This window comes from Streptopelia decaocto (assembly GCF_964273445.1).
Source record: "Streptopelia decaocto genome assembly, chromosome: 3".
In the NCBI taxonomy this organism is placed as follows: domain Eukaryota; kingdom Metazoa; phylum Chordata; class Aves; order Columbiformes; family Columbidae; genus Streptopelia; species Streptopelia decaocto.
Window position 1 is genome coordinate 90,505,842 of NC_138656.1, and position 24,816 is coordinate 90,530,657.

At 36.4% G+C, this 24,816-nt stretch overlaps 1 protein-coding gene across 1 annotated transcript in view; it reads right to left on the reverse strand.

Annotated features, from left to right (window-relative positions):
- COL19A1 (collagen type XIX alpha 1 chain) overlaps positions 1-24,816 on the reverse strand; it is a gene marked incomplete at both ends in the record, with an annotated part of 187,590 nt that overhangs the window by 36,408 nt on the left and 126,366 nt on the right. Inside the window, 15 exons of the mRNA XM_082048168.1 lie at positions 1,154-1,207; positions 1,296-1,349; positions 1,452-1,487; positions 2,784-2,861; positions 2,962-3,006; positions 3,379-3,468; positions 4,680-4,733; positions 6,969-7,022; positions 8,209-8,262; positions 8,373-8,408; positions 9,290-9,325; positions 10,248-10,292; positions 11,068-11,130; positions 15,635-15,688; positions 23,242-23,295. Of these exons, the coding sequence (XP_081904294.1) occupies positions 1,154-1,207; positions 1,296-1,349; positions 1,452-1,487; positions 2,784-2,861; positions 2,962-3,006; positions 3,379-3,468; positions 4,680-4,733; positions 6,969-7,022; positions 8,209-8,262; positions 8,373-8,408; positions 9,290-9,325; positions 10,248-10,292; positions 11,068-11,130; positions 15,635-15,688; positions 23,242-23,295 (807 nt within the window). The remainder of the gene's footprint in view (positions 1-1,153; positions 1,208-1,295; positions 1,350-1,451; positions 1,488-2,783; positions 2,862-2,961; positions 3,007-3,378; positions 3,469-4,679; positions 4,734-6,968; positions 7,023-8,208; positions 8,263-8,372; positions 8,409-9,289; positions 9,326-10,247; positions 10,293-11,067; positions 11,131-15,634; positions 15,689-23,241; positions 23,296-24,816) is intronic.

The following is a 24,816-nucleotide window of genomic DNA, read 5'->3' on the forward strand; positions in this document are numbered from 1 at the left end:
ATTAATTCATGAATTAAATTCATTTTATATATTCTTTGAAAAGCAATATTTTTTACTGAACAGTTAAAATCCACTGAATTATCCGGCTTTCTCTGCATAGTCTATACTTTTATTCCTTGATTATTAAATAATAGACTTAGTTGGTCTTTCAAATAATTGTATGCACAGTGCCTTTTTTCTTGCAACCATCTACAGATTTTTATTTGTTTTATTTATATTGTTATATTTCATTTATATTGAACAACCACTCAGGGAATTTAGAAAGATTCATTTGCTGTCATAAAAGCCTCTCTAAGTATTTCTCCTAAAGAGAAATTTGCTTTCTGAGAGTTCTGAGGTAGTTGTTTGGACTCCAGACAGGAGCAGGAATAACAATGGAAGTTCTGCCTTTATGCTGATTTTGCAGATATGAACATCAGAATCTCCTGACTCTCAATTTTATCTTTAAGGATACTGTTTGGACTGAGGCATGTGCAGGCATTTTCGATCATTTGGTGCTGGACTTCACAAAATCTGTAATGCCATAACATTGTTAAATACAAATCATTTCTGTAATACACACCCAAGAGGAAATGAGAACTCCTGAAGTGTGGCGAAAGATCAGAATTTATTTAATGTTTTTGTTTTCAAACCCAGCCACTTAACTTTTCAGTAGTGCTAAAGGGAATTCTTTGCATTAGAGACTAACTATTATCAGAATGTCATAAAAAAATAATGTTGTCTTTCTGTGGCATAGCAAAATTAGCTTTGGAATCCCCAAACTTTTCTCTTCAGTCCTTAACAGGAATTATCAAAGTATGCTCCCGAAAACTCGCATTATACAGAACTGCTTCTGAGACTGAGGAACACTATGCCAAATCAGAGCCTGGCACAAACTCTAATATATAAACGGTAACACCTGAAAAAAAGGTATTTATCATGTATACATTAACATAAGTTTAATTTATATAGCAATATAATCAAGCAAAAAACCAACCAAACCACCACCAACAAGCAACCAAACGAAACCAAACCAAACCCCAAAGGATATAATAATTGAAAAGTCAAATTAATCTGATCAGTTGGACTTCTAGACTTGCTAGGTTATCTTGCCTACTTTAAATTTAAAATATTTGCACCAAAGCAAATACACAGGTTTTCTGTGTATACGTACCGGATCACCTGGGGGGCCTGGTAGTCCTGGCTTTCCATCTCTTCCTGGAGTGCCCTAGAAACAAATGTAAAGTTTGATGGCCATTAATCATTGAAGTGGGACACATTGCTTTTTGCTGAATATATAAAGAACTGTCACTTACATTAATACCAGGGCTACCTGGAGTTCCTGGTAATCCTGGGGGTCCTCTAGGGCCCTAAGAGCAGGAAAGGTCTTTTAGGATTTCAGAGTATTTTTCTTTTGCTGTAAACTTCTTAAACTAATGTTTTTTATACTAAAGAGAAAACTTCTATCATACCTGCACACCTGCTGATCCAGCTGGACCTATAGGACCCTGCAAGAAAACTCCAAAGTTACACTTTTTGGGTAAGGGAGATGAACTTGATAACAAAAAAAAAAAAAAAAATCAAACGTGGGATATTGGTGCAGTTTGCATTGCAATAAAGACTTAATGTAAGGTTTGGCTTTAAATCCAAATATAACTTTGCCAAAACTAGATATTTCAATATTTTGCTGAAGCTCATTTTTAAGGGCAAGTAATACCAAAGAATAATAATCTGTGGTGAAATTTCCTATTTAGCTAGGAGATTCATAAGAAAAGCTGATATTCAGCTGAATGAAAAGAAATCAGGTCATTTAAATATAAATGGGTAATTTTAAAAATTCATATTTGAACATATCATAACTGAATACATTATTTTTAAGGATTATTATTTTAGATTAAGATCTCAGTGTCAGTCCCTAGTCATCTTTCTCAAACATTTTCTCTCTGTACCTGAGTCTTGTCAAAAAGCTGAAATGTGCCAGTCTGCACTGAATGGAGATTGCCCTATGCACCACAGTAGAACTCATATAGTAATATGTACCACCTACCATCTACACCATCAGTAACATCATTTTTCTGGTGTAATACTCTGAAGATGCTGTAGATCGCATTATTTAAAGGCAATAAAAAGAAAGAAACTTGGGAAATCAGCTGAATAAATGAAGCAGTTATTGCTATACAAGTTATTTAGTATGAATTCTCTAGATACACTGCATCAACTTGTTTCATGTTTGAATTTAAACTGCACAGAAATGTGTGAAGCAAGCTGTGCAAAATCAGGAATTTACTATTTCCTGGCATAGTACCCAGCACTGTAAGATTCTCATTTACAAGCAGTAGACCTAAGTTTGTAATTAGCAGTTATCACAAATGCAAAAGTTAGGAGCTGATGTGAAGCCTTCTACATCTCCTCCACATCTCTTCGCCTTTTCCAGTACCAGCATGGATTTCAAAATGCATCATCTACAATGTCGAGTATACGTCTTCTCTTGTACCAGTGCTCAGGCTGGTTTTGCTGACAACTGCTAACAGTTGTTGCTTAGAAACAGACACAGTCTGAAGATATCTCAAACATCATCACTAGGAAGCTCATCTGTAAAATAGCTATTGACCCTTTCAGTTCTCCAAGGCTTCCATTTGTCACTTAGCACTAGATCTTTCTGGGTCTGGATAATGGGAAAGGATGTTGAGCTGGGAGTCAAGTCAGAAAGGATTTAATGGCATGGCTTTTTACTACGCAGTCTTGTTGCAGTTTCTCAGTAATGCACAGTGAGAAGCCCAAATTCTGGGGGTTGTTATACTTACTGGTGATCCCTGAATGCCTATTCCGGGGGGGCCCATCTCCCCAGGTGTTCCTTGTACACCAGGTAGTCCTCTTTCTCCCTGAGAAGGGTACAAGGCTTTCAGTTACAACAGGTCTGAAAAATGTAAACTAGCATATTATCAATTTTTTTTTTTTAAGAGAAATAATATATTTTTATACCTTTGGTCCCCGTGGACCAGGGTTTCCAGGAATACCAATGGGACCCTAAAAAAAAAGAAAGAAACAAAAAAGAAATAAAAATTAAAAAAAAAAATAAAAATTGTGCTTTGACATCAAAGAGACTAGCTGAATTTTATTGCCAAAATTAGTCATCCTTTATAAATAAACTATCACAGATTTATATATGTCTTCCTTGTTAATACCACCGTCACATGGAGCATGTGTGAGTCTTGCACTGTTTCTGGACTATATTTCAGTGCACTTACAATACTACTATAACGTATATTTCAGTTTTTGAATTACATCAAAAAAACCACCTTGTTCTGATATCTTTCATTGTGCAATGAGAATTCTTTAACATTTGTCCCTCCCTACAAGAAATGAAATCATAAAAGCCTTCTCAAATCATGGACTTACGGGTATTCCAGGTAGACTTGGTCCAGGAGGCCCCACATCACCTTTTGGACCTGGATATCCAGGTGGTCCCCTAATCCCACCAGGGTCTCCCTACAAGATAAATTTGAATCACTAATCAAGACATAAGAATTTTATGAAAAAACTCTAAATATTATCCTAGAAAGTGCCAGTACTGTGAGAAGAAAAAAAAATCCCATATTTTCCTTCAAAGCGTTACAGAAAAAGAAAAGGCATGGACAACACAACCACTAACAGCAACTAGCATTCTCTGTTTTCCATGCTTGCAATGTATCTACTTTTCTTTGTCCCCAGGCCCCTAGTACACACGTTGTCAGTAAACCCTGCCAATTAACCACAATAACAGCTTTGAAATGTTTCTCTCCAGCTCTCTATCCCTAGTGCTGCAACTCTGGTTTTCACTGTATTCCTGTTTACACCTCTACTTCTCATTTCAATGTACACAGCGTCTCTTGTGCCACATCTCTACAACCCCTTGTGCTCACACAGGTGAATTTGTACCTTTTAGTCTGCTGTCCTCTTGTCTTTCATGTATGCCTGCACCATTCTCTGTGTTTCTTTCTGAATCCACTACTTCCCATTTTGCAAGGCAAATACGTTTCTGTCATTGTTCCACAGTCATTTTCTTCTCCTACCTTTTCATCAGCTCACTTCTTCCAACTATTAATGGATTTTATTAGTTTCCTTTGTACTCCACAATCTATAAATATCATAATGCAGCACAGAGCTCACAAAATGCCTGTATATCTCCTTTTCTCCCATTCTCTACATTCAACATATATACACATACCATTTTTAACTCTTGCTGATGCAGCTGAATTCTAACTAAGGGATTTCTACACAGCAAAATTCAATGCCATAAAGAGATCCCAACCTTGGCTTGCACCTGAGAGCGTATAGCTGCCCCGGTGCTCTGCCAAGATGAATGTGTCTGACTGTGAAGTGGGATTTTACACATTAGTCTGGTTAGGATACTACACTGAAAAGGCTGTTCTGTGCTCAGGACCTGAACTGACATTTCTGCACTGCACAGATTTGATGGAAGAGCCCAGTGCAACCTCCTTGAAACATTACTGATATTATGAATCTAAAGAGCAATTGGGCTGCCAAATCAGCCTGCAGCATCTCCAAGAAACAGACAAGGGGATGCTGCTTGCATATTTTAAAATCAGTTCATAAAGCAGCCACACAACTGCACTACAGAAGGACAGAAGCTTACTTCAGATATGACAATCTAATACACTTTAACATATTGAGCTTAATTAAAACGAAATAAAACATACCTTGTCTCCTTTAACTCCTGGGTCTCCAGGTACCCCATGCTCTCCTGGTAAGCCCTGGAATTAATAAAAATATAAATGTACACTTTAATAGCTATTCCCTTAAAGATTATCTAAAATTACAGAAGAAAATGTGTTTACACTGGATTATTTACCGTGCATTAGTAGTGATCCAAAATGTTAAAGAGTACGAGTTAATGAATGCTTCTTCAATCAAATATATGAATCATTTTTGTTTAAGTTGAAATGTAATAATCAAGATTATTTTCTGGACTCTATCAGGGTAGAATGACAGAGATTGACAAGTTTATTTCTTAAATTTCAAAATAATTCCAAGCCCTGAAAAACAATATTTTTTTCAGGGAAGGCAGTAGCAGGTACAAACTTGAGTTTTAAAGAAGTATCTCAACTTTTTGCCTATGAAGGGCTGCATGATTTCATACACTAGATGATTATTCACATTTGTATCTTAATAGCCTCAATGAATTTCTACTTCTGCACATTACTTAATCCATCAAATTCCTTTAAAACGTTTTAGATATTTAATGGACAGTCAAATATTTTCAGCAAAATAAATATACTCCTTCCTTTCATCTAAACCTTCTCATCTTTCACATTTTGATTTTAACTTCAGTATTTTCCCTTGCCCTCTTCATGAAGGGTTTGTTATAAAAGCGGAAAAATGAAATAGATTAAAATATAAAGAAAAGCTATTTAAATAATAAGGAAAGTTAAACTGTGTTCTCTTACTATGCTGTAACAAATACAGAAAACTTTTCCTATAACCCTTCAATGTTATTCAACCAACTATAGTGTCAAGCATTTTATTAAGAATACCAATAATTTCCACAGTAAATTATAAAACTGTCAAAACTGCTGAGGTGTCCCATCCTCTCCACTACTCTTGGGGGACCCTCCCTCAGCAGGCCATGATATTGATGTTTGATAAACCACCTGTATCCTGCTTCTGATGCTACTTGGCCTGTAGTGCATCTGGATATTGGAGTTTACTTAAGGACTACTGAGATGAGGGATTTTACCCTTCTTAAGTATCTCAGACTCTCACTCTCCTTTGTTTCATTGTGTATGTTCATTGGGTCCTGACTTCCCTTTCCTGCAGAAGGATTGTTGCTCATCTGGAATGGTTGGGCAGCAAGCTGTCTTGGTTTGTGCTGTGCAGCTGCTCACAGTTAACAGCCTCAGGTGTTGGCAATTGTTTCTATGCATCACCCTGATCTCTACAACCTTTTCCCAGTTCTAGGAGCTTTCCTTCAGCCAAGATCTTCCCCTTCTTCCTTGAGACACCACCTCTTTCCTTTGAGGAACCCTTCTATATTGGCACCATTTATTCTTGAAGGCACCCTCAGCCCTACAAGTAGTAGGCTTCTGCTTGAGAGTTCAAAAATTCAGGTTTTGACATTCTCCCATGGACACACACACATCATCTGTCACCTGTCAGTGTTCACAAAATAAGCTATTTTTCACCTATGGCAGCCATATAATGGCTTTAGGCACTTCATGACTGTGAGTGACCCACTGCAAAACTAAATTGGAATAGCAATCAACAATAATAACAATCCCTCATTCCACTTCCTGCAGAAGTATTTTAGTAATTTAATCTATCCAAGAGTAATTAAAAAGGGGGTTTTCCATTTAATTCTTTCCAACCAATACTTCCACTCTCTGGCTATAGATTTTAATATTGTCCCTAGTTTTAACAGAATTATGTCTTACTCTGAATATAAGTTTTACTCATCAATTTGAAGTAAACACTAAGATAATAAACATAATTGTTCATTCTGTTCATCTTACTAATCTTTACCCCTTTTACAGCAAGTAAAACAACTCAGAATAATACAAAACCATAGCCAGAAATAAGGAAGGCCACGTGTTTAAATCCTTGGGGTACTCTATTTTCCCTGTTTCTTCTCACTTCATTCTACACACACTGTCCTTTCCAGTGTACAATATAACATTATTAAAACTTTGCTAGGGATTCTTTCAATTTTCACCTACTCTTGTGAGATAAGAGTGATTTTTTGTAGAGTTAATTATCTGTGCAGATCAATACTATCATCCTTACTTGTGCAGATGGTAACACAAGGACAAGAATATAAGGAAACAGCAGAACTCTATCCTGAGGCATCTCGTATTACTGTGCTTCAATGGCTGATTGCTATAGTACCACCCACAAAAGCAGCACCTATGATAACTTCTGCGGTACAGCTTCACTGGGTAACTGATCACACACCACACTTGTAGTACATCTTGGTGAAATTGCACCATACATACCACTTCTCCTGGCAGTCCCCTGGGTCCAACAGGTCCTGGAGGTCCTTGCAATCCCTGTGAAATGATATAGTACATGTATGAGGTAGAAGGCAATAAACCTGTTTTAATTCAGTATTAAGGATTCGTATATAGAAATAAATGAAAACACCTGGCAATAAGAATTATCTTCTACATGGATTAAGAAGTACAGAGTTCACTTAGTCTCCCTTAATCTAATGTTTAATCCAATAAATCTTTGTGACTAATACAGACAAAATACAAAGTATGTATACAAACCAAATGTAAATAAGTACAAAGGCACAGCCTAAATGGAAAGACAAATCAAAAGGGGTAAAACAAGGAGATTTCCTTCCACAAGGGACAGATCTAGAAGTGATTTCTGAACTACATTATAAGTGCTCCTCTTTTTGGAATAGATCTCATCAGGAAGAATAAAGACCGCTGAAGAAAAAGAGGATTGTGATGTACACATAAAAAGATGACTTATTGCAAACCCGAATGATCCTTTGGATCTCTGTGAGCCTCTTCAGGAAGGTATACAGTGTGAAGGCAACCTAGATTTCCACTGCAGTAACAACAACTATTTCAGCAGCCCCTACCAAGGAGGGACATGAGCCTCCAAAGAGCAGTCTAAGGAGTTAGAGTGGAGACTCCTTTTTAAGACCACTGTTTTCTGGACTCTAGATGCATCTATTCTCCACCAGGAATGCTTTGGTGATCTAAGGAACTTGGGTACTATCATATCCAACAAAAACAGTGTTGGGTAGAGGCTACATTTTCACAGTTTCCAATTCTACCTTTATTTGATCCAATTCAAGGCATCATGAGAGATCCTCATGGTGCTTCAGTTACTTTCTTCAAAGAAAGGCAATTACTACTACCTGCAATCTTTAAACATAGGAACCACTGATGTACTGGCAGTGGTTACTCCTTGCCTCACTGGTGATTAAACAGAATACACCCAGCTACCAGGAGATTTGTAATTGCAAAATGAGTGCTCATATTCTTGAGTGACCAAATAACATTTGAGCTTTGCACAAATATTCCTTGCTGAGTGATGTTGAGATCAACAATAATTTTATGAACAAAAGGTAAAATAGCCATGATCCACTCACAAACTTTTCATGTAAACTATTTGCATACTCTGCCCTCCCATACCAGCTAAAGAAGTAATTCTGAGTCCTCTTATATAACATACAATGCAATGGCTGTTCATACTGCAAAAATACTTGTCACATACCATTGGTCCTGGATTTCCAATAAGACCAGGTGGTCCAGGTTCTCCTGTTTCACCCTAATGATATTGTTTGAGGGAAAAAAAAAATAAAAAATCAAAATTTAGTGGTTTATCTCCCAGCTATGTACACCAGCAACGCATATAGTGTGTACAAGTAAAAAAAATACCTTATTTCCTTTTGATCCCTCCATTCCAGTTTCTCCCTGAAAACAGCAGGTATGACCATAAGAAGTTAAAACTTTAACTAAGATCAACTTTGGTTTATTTTGCTACCTTAAAATATTGTAATATAGTTTGCAAACTTAACTAATATTCAGAAAGCATTAAGAATTTCTGATGCCTTTTGTAAACTTGGGAAGGCATTCTTCTTTCAAACTAATTATGTTTGTATATTTTCCTACTGTTTTAAACAAAAATTGTTTGAAAACATCAACATTTGCTTAAGAGCTTCTCCAGTCTGAAGCCTATTATTCACCACTAAATCCTACTGGTGACATAGCTTTCATCTCCACAACCACACATTATTATAGTATGCCTTATTTAGGTTATTGTAATATGCTAACTACAAGTATCTGAGCAACCTTCACTTGTGTATTAGCCAACACAACTAGCTTTGGTCAAATGTCACAAAAGAGGATAACAGTTAATTAAAAATAAGCGACACACGTAAAAAGACCCTTAAAGAATGCAGTTTTTGAAAATATCCCCTAAAATAAAAAAAAAAATTATGCACAGATAAAATAGGTATAAGAAAACTGCCTGATGTTGAATTCCACACTGGAAACAGGTAAAACAATTAAATTAATAGAGTTCAGTCCACATATAATTTTGGGAAAGAGCTGAAAGAACCTTCAGGCAGCAAAAGAAGTGTATACTTTAAACTCAGTTCAGGGACCGTGCACCAGCTACAGAAATGGTGAAGAACAGAGCATGTCCGTTTTTTTATTTATAACCTCTATGAAGCTGATGCACATCTAAGAAGAAGACAATAAATATGCTATCCTACATAATGACTGAATCTAAATAAAGTGTAAAAATAAAAGAATTACAGCACGAACACAGAATGAAAATCAGCTATACTTACTGGATCTCCCTTGTCCCCTTTTTCAGAAGGCTCTCCCTATGGAAACATAGGAAAAAGGTTAACACAGATTCGTTTCAAATTTTTTTTTTTTAATCTATGTAAAATGTAAGTACATGGAATTAAAAAGTTTACTTGAGGAATGATGTTTATTTAATGACAAGATTGTGACATGCATGATCCTTTCAAGCAGAAGCACAGGGAAGGGTCAGGAACATGAACTAAAAAGAGAGTGATGATGCATTACAGCAATGTAAAAATCTGACAGCTTCCCAAACCCAAGTGCTTTATAGCACACAAAATCATGAATTTGATGTATTGACAGAGTAAAAAAGTTTCTGACATTTGAAAACTGTTTATGCACAAGGATACAACCAAAGAAACCAGCTGAAAGCCTAAAAGCTGAATGGCAAAATGCCTGTTATGAGGAACTGGGTACATTACATGTTCCTAGAAAATACACAATATACATCTATTACCAAATAACATCCCTCCCCCTCAAATCTTTCTGGAAAATCTAAGCTTTATCTAAAAGATATTTAATTAGGAATTTTATTTACAAATTTTAATAATTTAAAGACTCCCACTTTTTCATATAGATTTGGAAGATTACCTTTGTAACTTGTAAAAGTATGAATGGCAATTAATTCATGAGGCAATTACTGATCTCAAACTTATATAAACATAATTTTAAACTGGCATTCAGTAGAAGTCTGAATCTGTTTAAAGTTAAGGAGTTCGTGAGCTGTTGGAACAAGCAAAATTACTTGTATACATAAATATTCTCTCAAGGGAAGGCCTGAGTAAATTAAAATTACTAAGGACATTCAGATACTGACAGGTTTTCCTATGCCCAAATATATTTTCTTGATCCTGAGTATATTTTCCAAAATTTGATTCGTAATCAGTATGCTCAGCCACCTTCTAGTATCACACACAAACACACAAGGAATTAATTTACCTTTTCTCCTTTTGCACCAGTCATTCCCAGTTCTCCTTTTTGACCCTTTAAATGAAATCAGTTATATTTCAAACTTCTTATAATCTAAAGAATGCAAATTAACCCCTCCTCTCCTATAACTGTGCTTAGTTCTTAAAAATATCTTAAAAATCTTAACTTTTCTGCAGAGAAATTTGAGATTCAATCACCTTCAAATTAATTTAAATCACTGTTTTCATTAGCAGATCTGCAGGCTTCTCAGTTATGCTGTGACATACCAGAGCATTTGCCTATTTTCTTCCAAGTTTAAAAGGCATCCAATTGTAAAAAATTCTTCCACTGTTTAAAAAAGACAGATGTCTATAAACAACATAATGTAATGGGAAGTGGATTCAGAATTTGGCCTCCACGTAACTTTCATAGGATGACTGTAAGTAGTTTTGGTTCAGAAAGCCCCACTGTTACAGAGAACCTGCTTTAAATATTCATGATTTATTATGAAATTATTTTCTGAATTTTCACTTTCTTAGAGTCTTCCCCCCCAGCCAGCAGGTCAGCTCATTTGACTTCTCCTCAGTGTTCTAGAAGCCACATATAATTCTTCATGCAGTTTCCCTTTCTTGCTATCATAGATCAGAGGAGAAAGGTTCACAGGCTGCACCTGCGGGAAGCCACAAGGAGTTGCATATTGGACTACACTGATCAAAGAGACAGTAATATCTAAAATCTATTCCTTCAAAGACCACTGTGATAAATCAAATAACAGATACGTGTTAGGGTTGACAGAGACAGGTTAGATAGGCACTCTGAAATTTCTCCAAATTTCATCCAAAATGCTTACAATGTCTCCCTTCTGGCCTTTAGATCCAGGGGTCCCAAGTAACCCTAGTAGTCTTGCATCACTCTGGGAAGAAGAATATGACCACAAAGATCAGAGAAAAGAACACGTCAACATTTATGTACAGTAACAATTTATTTCCTACAACAATTTCCTGTAATTTACCACCATATAAATTCAGAAATCCTAATTTACTACTAGAAAGGGATGCTAAATGCCTATGCAGCACATCTAAGTAATGTATTGCAGCAAAACATCCTTTGTCATGCATTCATACTCTAGTTAGGTGAGCAGAAGATGAAGAAAAGCATAAAAGGGAAATGTCTATGTTGAATAGTGCTGTGCAAATCCGTGATTTTTTTTTCTTAGCTCAGTGCAAAGAACATGTTTTTACACTTATTATTATAGTACATTTATCAAGTATGTTAGAAAAGAACAATAAAAGTAATTTCTTTCCTACGAAAAGAACACAAGCTTTTTACTTTGGACCAGCATGAAACACGAAACAGAACCAATTTGAGTCTACTAAAATAGTGAGACAGAAGGAGAGGGGATGAATATGATCAAAAGGATCCTCACACTGCTCCTCTAAGAAAACAGACAGATTTAAGGACCAGGGGTTCAGGATGTATGCTTGCTCAGGTTATTATTGCACGGCATCTATTTACTCTTTTGTATGAGGTAAAGACAGAATAAAATACAAAGCATATGGTTTCCTCCTCACAAAGCCTGGCTCAGACTACCTAAGCGGAACATGTTTTTCTTTTAATGACAATGGAAAAAGCAATAAAACCAACGACCCTGAAAAATGAGCTTGGGTCTGGACTCAAGAAGTCCAAGCCCTAGAACACCTGCTACCGAGCTGCATGGGACCTCTGAGCAAGCCAAACCAACCCCCATTGTCATGTTCCAGTTTCTGTATCTCTAAAATGGAAAAACATCATAATGAATGGAAGTGCCATTTACACTCTGTTAATGTTTTCAGAAGTTGATAGCTGAATATAACCTGAATAAAATTAATTATTTTTTTATAAACATTAATGTCCTGAAGAATATTCCTCGGTGTTTAGGGTTTGTACAGCTGTTACTATCCTAATTATCAACATCAGCTGCAGAGTAAGAGGCAGATACCCAAAGGGAACCTGATAATTGCTGAGAAGTAGTTGACCACTACTTGACTGGGAGCAATTTATGTGTCTTATTATTTCTTTTGCCTACATGGAAAGAAAAAAAGGGTACTAGACCAAATAATTATTTTTATGCTTTTTGCCTATTTATAGGTAATTTCCTCTTTACAACAAAATGTTAGTAAAATATGCAAAAGAAAAAAAAGTCTTAGAAAAGTAAAAATGAATTATTCAAGAATAATCTATAATTATTATAAATTATAATGATTTTGAAACATTTCCTGAGCAGATTGTGATGTAGTTTCAATTGCTTTGTGTTGTAGTTACATTTTTATTTTTATGCATTGGAGGACATTTTAGATTAAACTGATTTGTGTGCCCCTTCCAAAGATATTAAGAAGCAGGTTTGGCTGAAATGACCTTTTATCTATGTACAGAAAACCAGTAAATAAAAAGATGACAAGCAGAAGCCTTGAAAGCCCAGGCAAAGGATGATAAAGAGGCCTGAGAGTGTATGAACACAAATCATGAGGCACCATTTACCAGTCACCGGAGAAATGTAACCTGTAGAGTAGAATCTATTTATTCGCATAACGAAGAGAACAAAATGCATGTACCGAACACATGCAAAGCATCTCATTTAGCCTCAAAGTGCAAAAGACATACCACAAAGGAATAGAATTGTTGTCACACACCTTGCAATAACAGGCACAAAGGAAGAATGACGAAAGCAGCACTCCAGGTCTGTCTCCCACCCCATTAGGGATCAACGCTACTATTCACCCTCATCAGGTTCCCCTCATCTTCATCAAAGAAAGACTGCTGATCCTGTTTCGCCATTCAGCACAACTTGCTGCTGCAATCAGCAATTGAATTTCTACTGCTCTCTTTCACTGTATACATGATCAAGTAAATTATGCTTCAAAGACTTGCACTCCAGCCTCTTTACACGATAAGGTGATTGATACTGAGCCAGAAAACACTTGGTTGCAATAAATTATTTTAATACAGTGTGCAATTACAACTACTAATTGGTACCATACAGAAATCAGAAGAATTGCAAATAATCTGCTAAGAAATAGAGAAATTATGCGAAAAAAGTCATTATTAATTATGATGGGTCTTAAAATCTCTCTCACTGATCCCCTACATTTCCTGGTAGCAGTTTCCCATGATTCCTGGAAACACCAATGCAAAGCAGCCATACTATTGTCCTCAGGAAAAAAAAAAATATATATATATATATATATATATATATATATAAATCTCCATAGCAACAAAAATGTGGTCACAATTTAAACAGTTTAAAAATATAAACTGAAATAAGACATTGTGAGATCTTTGAGAACACACATAAAATGCTGGAAAATGACAAGACAATTTCCTGTGGTTTAAGGAATCTCAAAAACCTCAGTATATCACTGAAATATCATCTTCCAAATGCAAATAATTGAGGCATATTGCAAATTATATACTGGAATGTGAAAGATTGCTTGGTACCTCCAGGGCGTAGAGAGCAAAATCAGCACTCACCCTACTGTGTAAAAGTGTGGGGAAAAAAAGGAAAGTTTCTGGTGGATACAACTGCCTAAACGAATAATCAATGGCAAAGCCAACAAGCTGTCCTTGTTGATGACTTCTTTGACAACTTTGTCTTGTCCTTGATGGGAATACCCCATTCCCATAATAAAATGTATAGAAAATAATATGTTTGCTGTAGCAGTTGGAGACTTAAGTTGACTATAGAAGGATCTGAACATGTAGTTACAGAAAGTTTGTGTATTTAAAACCTGCTGCTTGGATCAGAAAGCCATCTCCTCTCTCATCTAAAACCAAACAGCATTTCCCTGTTGAACAGTTAATTGCTCATGACAGAGTCATTAACATCTTCAAGCTAGACAGCTGAAGGAAGAATAAAGTTTGTAAGCTGTACAAGATTTAAAAGATGATTAATTTATTGAAACAGAGCAGCTGGTCTACATTTTTCCAGAATATTGTTAATTAGGAAATGTAAGACACTTTAGGAATTCTTAGACCCGTTAAATGATAAGAAAACTGACTTTTGGAGACAGATGCTTCCCTGTTCCTGAAGATCAACACTGTCTGAATTTCCTTCTGCAGAATTAACCTTAAAGGGTCTATCAGGATAAAAGAGATTAATAGTCCAGAGGTGGAGAATGAGTTACAATAAATACGGTATTGATAGAGGAAACAGGACCGGTATCAGTGAAAGCTGTCTTTGATAGGAAAAAGAAACTGGTAAGAAAAAGGAAGGTATAAACCCAAAATACAGAAAACTTCAACACGTACATATGAAGTGGCAGACCAAAACCAGAAAGTCTCCAGGTATGAAAATGTCCCTGTCAAGAACAGCATATAGAACTATGCTTAATTCCCAATGCATGTTCTAAGGTGATATACTGTTTTGGAATGGATTAAATATCAGAAATATGAGAGAAATCACTTCAGTGATAAAAGCAACTGGAAAGATATGTTTGACATGAATTTCACTACAGAATCCCTATTCAAAAAAAGATTTTAGTACTCATCTGGGTATTTTATATAAGAAAAATATCCTGAATTCACCTGCTCTTTATGGTTATGCATTTTAATATTAAAATAAATGGATGCCTTCCAGGTCGGACCTGCATGACTCAAGGTGTGATACATGCAGCAAGCTTTGTATTAAGCAAATATTCCTGTAATAGTGCTTCATCAGTCTTTGAATAAAAAATGATTTTCTAATCGGATAAGTTACGTACCCGCTTTAGCATCTATGAAGAAAACATGCATGATCTTTGAATTATGATCCCTTAAAACAGCAGACACTACCATCACTTAAATGATTTGTAAAATCAGTGGCAAGAATTTAATTCACATGGAACATTGTCCTATGCAATTTTAATTTTTCCTATGAAGTTCTTGTAGCCGCAGGAGATTCTATACAATATTTTTCTTAGTCTATAATACAAACATAAGGCAAATTTTCCTGGATTGCTAGCAGATCTTTAAGAATTATGCCTCCTTGTCTTTCTATTCTACTCTTAGGAACACAATAGTCTAGGTGAAGAAAGAAGAAATGTCATATATGGTTTAGAGCAATTAGGTTTACAAGTGTGAAGCTGATGCTTTACACTAACAGCTAGATGGTCCACCCACTTCCTTTTTGTGTTATACCAGGCAAAAATACATGACTAGAAGATGGATGGGAAGTAAGACACGTGGCAGCAGGATAGATGGCACAGTAGGTATGTGACTGGACTGTGGATTGAGCCTATACAGGGATGCAGAAAGGGGACAGGGAAGGATCTGCCTTTTGGATTAATTTGGAATGTGGTTCACAGGTATCAAAACTGTGGTCATTTCTACCTTAGGTACTTCTTAGGCATGAACACACACACACACACACACACACACACAGACACTACATCAAATCTCTGTACCTCATTATAATGCGTGTTCAATGAATCCAGAATTCCTTTTAGTCCAGAGGGACCCTATATGGAAAAACATGCATCAGACAGTCATTTTGATTTAACTTACGTTATGTTTACATACCCATATTCAAAGAGCAGTGGTCACATAAAAGGGTTTAGATTTTTATTTGATTACACAGTAAATTGTTTCCTGTAAGTTCATTTCTTTTTTTCCAGGCACAGAGGGGAAGGAGAGTCAGTTTCTAAACTGCTGAGTTTTGAAAAGTGGCAAAAAAACCAAGAAGATAGCTACTTTGAGGATGCAAAACCCAAGGGTGGTATCTTTTGGCTCCTATCTAATCATATTTTGAAGTTTTCTGACAAAGCATTTAAATTTGCTGTTATGATTTGCATTCTGACAGCAAAGTCTTCTCTAGCAAGATGCATCTGCTCTGTAGGAGTGCACAGAATGGCAAACACAAAATTTTCCCACATGTAGAAGATCATTCTGCAAAACCCTGATGGCTCTCCTTACCAGTAAAGGTACTTCCCTGGAGGTACTGAACTTCAAAAACATGAGACACAGAACCCTGATTTTGATTCAACAGACAGACTGCTACTTCCTTGGGGAAAAAAATTCAATCTGATGGCAAGTAACTAATAAAAGAGAGACAATCACAAAGTTCCCATGGAGTGTGAAGGTATAAAAAAACTAGGAAGACAGTAGCCAAAGAGAAATCAAATAGATAAAAGTTATTAAAACAGATGGCTAAATCAGTAAGACCTGGCATAACATAATTGCAGCACACCAAAACGAGACAGGTATGTTCTGAGACTTTATCACTACATTATAAAATATGATCCTACGTATTTTACTGAGATTACATTGTTACAGAAATATAGTGGCACTGAAATATTAGGGGCCACTAGGAATTTTCGGAAGCCACATGAAACACCACAGGTGCCTCACTCCCTCTTTTATCCACAACATCAGAAGAAATACAAAGGCATAAATTATTTGATTCATTTTATTTTGCAAGTGAATTGTCACTTCAAAATTAAGTTGAAAAATAAATATAGTCATGATGTTTTGACTGAGATTCTCATCAACTAATTTCTGAAGTTAATGGAAAAATTTTTACTTCAATATCCGTTTTGGAAATCCAGAAGTGGAACGGAACCATGACAACACTGCCTAATTTTTAGATATCTCAGCTTCAATTCTGTAATCCTATAGTGTCAAATTGTTGAATCCAGATTCTATAATCCTGCAAGCAGTCACAACCAAGAATTTATTCTCCTCTCTAATTTTCCATCACGTTGTTTCTTTTACTGTTTTTCCACAAACAAAACTGCTGCAACCACACAACCCAGGAAGGATTGAATGCTCTATCTCCCACCAACCCCAAACTCTCAGATATTATTTGTACATAGAATAAATATTTTTTGACAAAATGGAAAGCCTTTGTACATGTCATGGCTTTGAAAAACAGACATAACCTCAAAAAAACCTCAGAACTGGCTTGTGACCAAGTCAGTCAAGGGGAACTTAAGGCATTCGGGTTGCACTCTTGACTATACCACAGCCTTTATGTTACCAGAGGTTAACCCTCTCTCTGGTTCTAGTCTTTCCATTCTCAAAAATTGACACACATTTAACAATTTTATATTTCATCATTCTTTCTAAAATAAAATCAGTAAAACAAGTGTACAACAGAAAATACTTTTATTGAAGTGTGCTTTCCTAGTCTCTTCCTTCCTTTCCATGCTGTTTGTCTCCACTAACATAGCTGCATAATACACTCTGAAGTCTCTACGGACAAAAAAAGAAACAGTAGTATCGGTTTGCAGGTGGAGAACAATGAAATTAACTAGAGCTGAGGAGCTGCTGTACAGGCAATTTCTAGCTTTTGAATGAGAATTTTGCACATCTGCCACTTCAGATGTTTTTCAGATTTGATGCTTTGCAAACACCAATGAAAAGCTGACTTGAGCGGGGTTTCCTTTTTCTTTTTTAATATCAAGTTGTGTAATTGAGAGATGCGAAGCACACAAAGTCTACAGTGGTATGAATAAGAAAAGAACTGAAAATGTGCCCTGATAGTTTTCCAAAATTACAAACAGGTTTCAGATGTTATTTCTATAGACAAGGCAGGAATAGAAACACAGGTGCTTAAAAGGAAATAGCTCCAAACTGTGAAATTACTGGGGTTTATAATATACTTTTCTCACTTAACTTTTATAGTCCGTCTGCATTTCTGTAAAGATGAGACTGCTGAAAAAGTCTACCCAGTCTCACAGTCCATGCAGTAAAATGTGTAACAAGTAAATTGCATCGGTTGTATCTCAAGAACAGGCCATTTCAGAGATCTGCAAGTGACTCAGTGTAATCACTTGTATCCATGTATTCCAGATCTGTGGCTGCCCGCTAAAGTAAAACACTGTTTTTCTTATTACTACAATGTAAAAAACCATGAAACTCATCAGTGCAGCTGTGTGATATTGTATAAATATTCCAAAGAGCAAATGAAAAGAATGATGAGGGCATGACATATGCCACGATAAAATATGTTAAATAAATCACATTTTTATATGGATTTAAAAAACCCAAATGCATAGAAACAAACAATCTGGCCAATCCTTGCCGGCCATTCCTAGCTTACCAAGCAAGCATTTCCAATATTTTTCAAAAAGGCAGCTGAAAGTCCAGGAATACCAGAAATGCTACTGACAATTTTCACTTATCATTGCTTTAATTTTCTGTTTATTGTAATTAACTGATAACATTCATTCACTTTCAAAATATTGGTAGAGGAATGACAGTATTTCCTGAGGCAGAGGAAATGAGATTTCCAAGGCAAACGGCTGGCTACTTAAGATAACTACTTTAGTGGCCCTGACATACATGCTGAATAAAAAGAGACCAAAAGTGTATGGAATTAAATGAAGAAATTCAAGTAGCCTGCAAACATCTTCACTGCCTCACATGCAACACAAACAAAAATGAAGCACTATTTTAATTTAAGACTTTAAGGAGTAACACAAATCTAATCTTCCAAGCAAGAACAGTTGTGAAGATAAAAGTTACGAAGTTCAGCCCCTAGAGAAGGTGAATGATGAACTAAATTATGAGCTTCAAGGGCTACAGCAATTGTGAAATAAATCGATTCTGGTTGCAAAAACTACCTTTGGATGTGTTGTTAGAAAACAGCAGGTTTAAGAGGATGAATAATTGTGACTGCAGTTTAGCAACCTGTGATTTGGCAGATCCAAATTTTATTTCCCTGCTCTGCCACAGACAGATTCTTGGACAAGATGGCACTTGTCTAAATCAGGTAGTCCTCATGCTTTGCAGCTTTAAAAACCAGCACTGACAGCACTTCCCTCCTGCCAAAGAGCAGCACTGGGCAGAAGTCACACTCGGACTCACCCCAAAGAACGCTGCTGTACTGGGAAAAGTCTGAAGCACAACTCTAGCTTGGCACTCTCTTTATTTTAAAAACAATCTGATGTCCCATGAAAAAGAGAACTACTCAGAAATGGAATTCCTTCAGTCATAACAGTTCCAGTAGAGACAGAGAAAACTGGGACAGAAAATATAAAGTTAACCCTAAATGGAGAAATAAGTGAAACTCCTTCTTCTGCCCTCTCACCTATGTAAATAGAAATAACCAGCTGCTGATTTGTGTGTAAGTAAAAATAAAATTAAAAAAAAAACAACAACATATCCATGCTGCAAGCCCCAAACCTCCCACAAATGACCATAATATGTAAAACAGTGCCAGACATCATGAAGCTAAGCAGGGCAAATAGAAAAATAAATTATCTTCTCTCAGAAATCCAAACAAAACCAGGCAGGTAGCAATTCTACAACCCTAGACCAGCAAAGCATTTCCTCTAAGTGAAGAGTGGAAAACTGGGCCTGTGCATCCTTAGGGTAACAATATAAAAATACTAAGTTCAGACACTTTCCATACTTTTGCTTTTAAATACTGAAAAAAAAATGGGGTGGAAACTAGAAAGCCAATGTGTTATCCCTATGCAAAATAATCTCTGGTCTGCTGGTAACCCGTGCTGTGTTGCCAAGTCCTGTAGATATTTTTGCTAGCAGCTATGGGAGAGGAAAGCTATCAGCTCAGTTCTGCAGTCAGATCAAAATGCTGTACTTACAATCTCACAGCTTCCTACTATGATTGTATTTCTTTTTGTTTCATAAAATCCGCATTTCAATTTCAGTGAAGAACCATGCAGAGCAGGATAACAGCACGTGAAAGAGACAGTATCTCTTTCAGAAGAGTTCAGAAGAAAACGCAAGCAAGAAAATGTCTGTAATACATTTAAAGGGTACAGAGATTTTGATTTCACAATAATAATTTGCAGAATGCTTCTGAGACTGAAGTGAATAATTTATTTAACAGAAGCTTTGAATTGCTCTCTAGGATCTTTGAAAGGGGGGAAGAGATCAAAAAGCACTAGAGGGAGCTGGTGTTCTACTTAACCCATTTGGATTCCTTGTTTTCAGTACAAATTGTTACCCACTGGAGTGAGACCAGTGTGAGCACACATCTCAGCTCTCCAGTACTGAAATAACAGAACAGTACTCAAAAACAACATGAGACAGCAAGGATGCAAACCGTGAATTCTGAACCACAGGGGAATAACAGAACACTTCAAAAGTCTATAATAGTTAATAAACCTTAAAAAGTAATAAAAGGAGCTGGTGATATCATCTGGGTATGCTTACAGAAATACTTTTTATAACCCTTGAATAAAAACCCTCATTGCCTCCTTGCCTTTTGTGGGCACAGCATTTGCTCCACAGGGAAAATGACATAAAAGAAAGGATAAGGGGAAAATGACACAAAGGAAAGGATACCTGGAAGAAGTTGCATAGAAGAGACCCATTTTATTACAACAGAGTGGTTTCATCACTACTTGCCAATAGATCTATGTTTTTGACACTGATGCTTGTTTTTTACTGAAGATGTGAAGATGATGTTAAAGGACCAGAAATTTACAACTAACATCATTTTTTTCTGGAAAAAAAAAAAAAATCCCCAGAAATTAGGTTAGGGGAAAAAAAAAAAAAGAAGGTACTGAGAGAGGGTTAGAAAAATCAGATAGTTTTATCTTATCAGATAAGAATATAAATATGTTATATTGATAATATTATTAATATTAATTTTATTATATTTATAATTTTATTAATTTAATTACTAAAAACTCACACTGCTTAGTAGCGCACAATTTAGAGCCCTTTTGACTGTTCAGAATGTGGTCTCCCTGCCCTTTTTTTTAGGGCTGTCCTTTAAACTAAATCTCACAAGTATTACATCCCATCAACTGTTCACCAACTTCTTCCTCAAGGAGGCAGAATTTTCCTTCTTACAGGTTGTTTTTGTCACTGCTGAACACCTGCCTGCTCTTCTGAATTAATATCTGAATTAAGTACTTAATCTCATGGCATAAACTGATAGATAAATTAGGTAAATTTATTGATTTCAAACACACAGTGTGTGTAGCTACGCCAACAATTAATGACTGAATCTCCCTTTTCTCAAATACAAACGTCTTATTCTTCTGAATCATCAATCAAACACCAAACGTACTTTTTCTAGATAATTTTCAGTCAATGGTCAATCTGTTAAGCATTCTGTACCCTGTATAGGCCAAATGTGAGACATCAACCACCCTGCAGGTGTGACACTTCTGTCACACTTTGGAGAGGCCAAAGTAAAGGCTGACAACATATTCATGTGCCACTAGCTGCTATTAGAAGAAAAAAGGTAACTGGAAGCACAGTCTAGCAAAATTTAATACATTTTGAGCCTTGAAAAAGAGAGGAGGAATGATGGATCATGTCAAAGTCTCCTTGGTATGTACAAGCTGTAGCACTTTAAATATGGGGATGCCGCAAGTACACATTAACAGGTAATACAGCTTCTAGGGTGTGCTTTTTCTATGCAGTCTTGGAAGAACACAAGATGCTGGTGAAGCTGTCTCCAAAGTAAGAACCACATCAAGCTAGTTATACCAGAAAATATATACCTTTAACCACAACAGGAATGCTTTTCTGCTGTGTATTGCTAAGCTACAGAGCTCCTTGTACAGATGCAGCCATGCTGACAAAGTTGAGCATCCCGTTTGCTCTATGAAAATCTGAAACAGACCTCAGCAATAAAGTGCAATTTAGCCTTCACTCAGAATTTTTGGTATGTCTGTCAAGGATCATACATCTTCACAAGCCTGACCTGTCGGCAAAATTACGATGGCAGAAACCTGTAACAGAGCAGCAGCTTTTCACTGGGTCACAAAAAGCTAAGTAGATTAGGTCTGACATTGAGTTCTGCCATGGTGCATGGTTTTGTTTTGGTTTTCCTTTTAAAGGTCATTTTTTGCCATTTGTATTAAGAAAGATTCTGCATCACTCCTTTCCTCTGTTTGGACTTCTGCAGTACTGGTTCAGCATTAGGAAGCCCAAACTGTACGAAAGACTCAAATAAGCAAGGCTTCGATATGGCTATAGGCAGGGGAGACTATTTAGTTTTATGCAGCATAAATGAACTCTGTCATCAGCTCCTCTTTCTGAACACATTTGGCAAGGAAAGGGGGAGAAAATATAAAATTTATGCAGTTTTGGTTTTAGATGAGTTTAAGTGACATCTGTTTCATTTTACTGATTGTATCTCACACAGCAGTCCATTATTCTCTTCTCTACAAATAAGACTAGCTTTCCCTCGAAGTGAGGTCGAAGAATAAGAATCAAATGTTCTGACATGGAAACTACTGGCCTTTACCTATTGCAGGTAAGCAGAAAAAGAAATTATGAAGTCTTTGTTTGATACTAAGAATGCAAAGCAGTAGAAGTTTACTTAATCCACAAATTGCTGATTTGTATTTGTGTGCAACAACATTTTTGCAATACAATATATATGGAATGTTACAAATATGATCAAATCTTCCTCTACCAAAGGAATACCATATTCATTCTAGGCTAAAATAGATCCATGCCTGACTTCAAGTTTGGAACAATGTATCACTTAAAAATAAATAAATAAATAAATACTAAACATCTTAGATCTGAGCTAAATCCTTTAGTGCTTCAGATTACAAATCCTTCCATAGAGTAATGTATTTCTTTATCTTCCTAATTATTCAGTAAACTCATTTGAACTACAGCTGAGTGCTCATTCCAGTGCTGGGTGTAAACCCTCCCACCATTTAGAGAGTTGGCACATGTTTCACACGGTCCTTCATCTTTCAAATTATCCCTCCGAGACAGAAATTATCCCATCTTCTGCAGAGCATCATGCATTATACAAAGTGAATGAATGCACAGTATTCACATTTAGCATACATGGCCAGTCTTTCTTTGAAACGACAGACAATTTCTGCTTTCTCCACTGAAGTTTGCATCTTGCTCTTTCCCTCCTGTGTAGTCCCTCATTTTTGTGGACCCAGTCCTTTTATCTTTGCAGTATCAAAAGGCTAGCAAGAGTAGCTGTTTGACACAGCAGAGTAAACAAACATCACTTGTATTCAACTATAATTATGATCACATAACCTGCTATGAAAATGCTAACAAAGTTCCAGGATAGAGCGAAAATTTCCCATTCCCCTCATTAGTTACTCACGGGAGGTCCTGGTGGCCCCGGCTTTCCTGGGAGGCCTGGTTTGCCTCTCCTTCCCTGGAAACAAAAAAGAACAGACATTTACAAATGCTACAGCTAGTGACTGATTTGGAATTAATATTTTGTCTAAGATTTATTGCCTTGCATATTAGCAAAAAATTCAAAAACTATCCAAAATGAATACTCTCAGTCACTGCAACACTATCTAATTAGAGTACTTTTAGGATTGTTTTTAACAATTATGACAAACTATATTTGCATCAGTGTAACATTTACTGTCACATTTTAAAGCTGTGTCTCAAACATGAGTGCACATGGATAGGGTTATAAACAAGGCATCTTGATGAGGTGTAAAAAAATTATATTTTATCTAAATATACCAGAGCTTGCGATGTTAAACTGTGGTGCCGGACTTGCGCAGTACGTACATATGTGCAATATAACCCAATTAACAAACATCCATACCCTTTTCCAGGATATGATAACAAGTGGAAAAGTCCGTGATTTATTTGCAAAAACAATTCACCTTCCTCATGCAATTACTACCATCTGTGTATATAATGCCCATGCAAAACCATTTGTATGAAAACCTAAGGCCCATAAAAGGCTACTTAAGTGAATGGGAGACTTTTCACTCAGATTCTAAAAAAAAACATGCACACATAAATATTACAATTTTTTAGTTCAGAGCTCAGCTGAACATCTGCTGGTTTAACATATGCTTTTTTTTTTTTTTTTAGGAAGATGAACATAAAAATTGAAGTAATTTACAGTAGTTTACATCTTTATTGACAAGCTGAAATCTGAGGCACATTTTTTAGAAACAACAGCTGAGAACAACTAATATTTAGGTGTGATGGATTAAAAAAAAATGTATGATATCCATTACAACTAAATTTTTTGCTTGTGTATAGCAAATGTAAATTAACAAAAAGTGTTATGGGGATGTCCTGGTGAAAACTTGGCTTAAGAAGTTAAAAAATGAAAACGCTTGCTGACAGCTCGCAGTTAACACATAGGGGTATTTCTGTAAGTTGTGGCCCCTGCTTCTGCGTTTTATTAAATCATGATCTCACACAAACGGCAGCAGTAATCTGAGGAACAGAAAGTGAAATCTCAGCTTCGCTCTTTCCAGGTGAGAGTCCTGATCTGTAGGAAACCCCTCTCATGCTCTGCATCTCATGAATCTTGATCTGCGCTGAGGGGAAACAAGATGATGACAGTAAGCGTGGAAAAATCCCTCCTCCTCACACCCTGCAGCTCATTGGGGTAACCTCTTGCCCAGATGCCTGGGACACTCCTAAGAAGCAGGAGGTAGAGATTTGGAGAAGAACATAACATGTACACTGTCACCAGGGTTTTATGAAGATTCTCAGTCAGTCAGTGTGTTTTAAGGGCAGCAAGAAAAAACAAAAACAAAAACAAAACCAAAAACAACCAAGCACCGCAGCATATTTGCAGTGCCAAATTCCTGGGTCTTAACTAGCTGAGACATATGTTATGTGCTGAGCTGTTTAATCCTGCCAGTACTCGCACATGCAGGGCTGTAACTGGGGCAGCTGCTCAGGGTAACTTTTC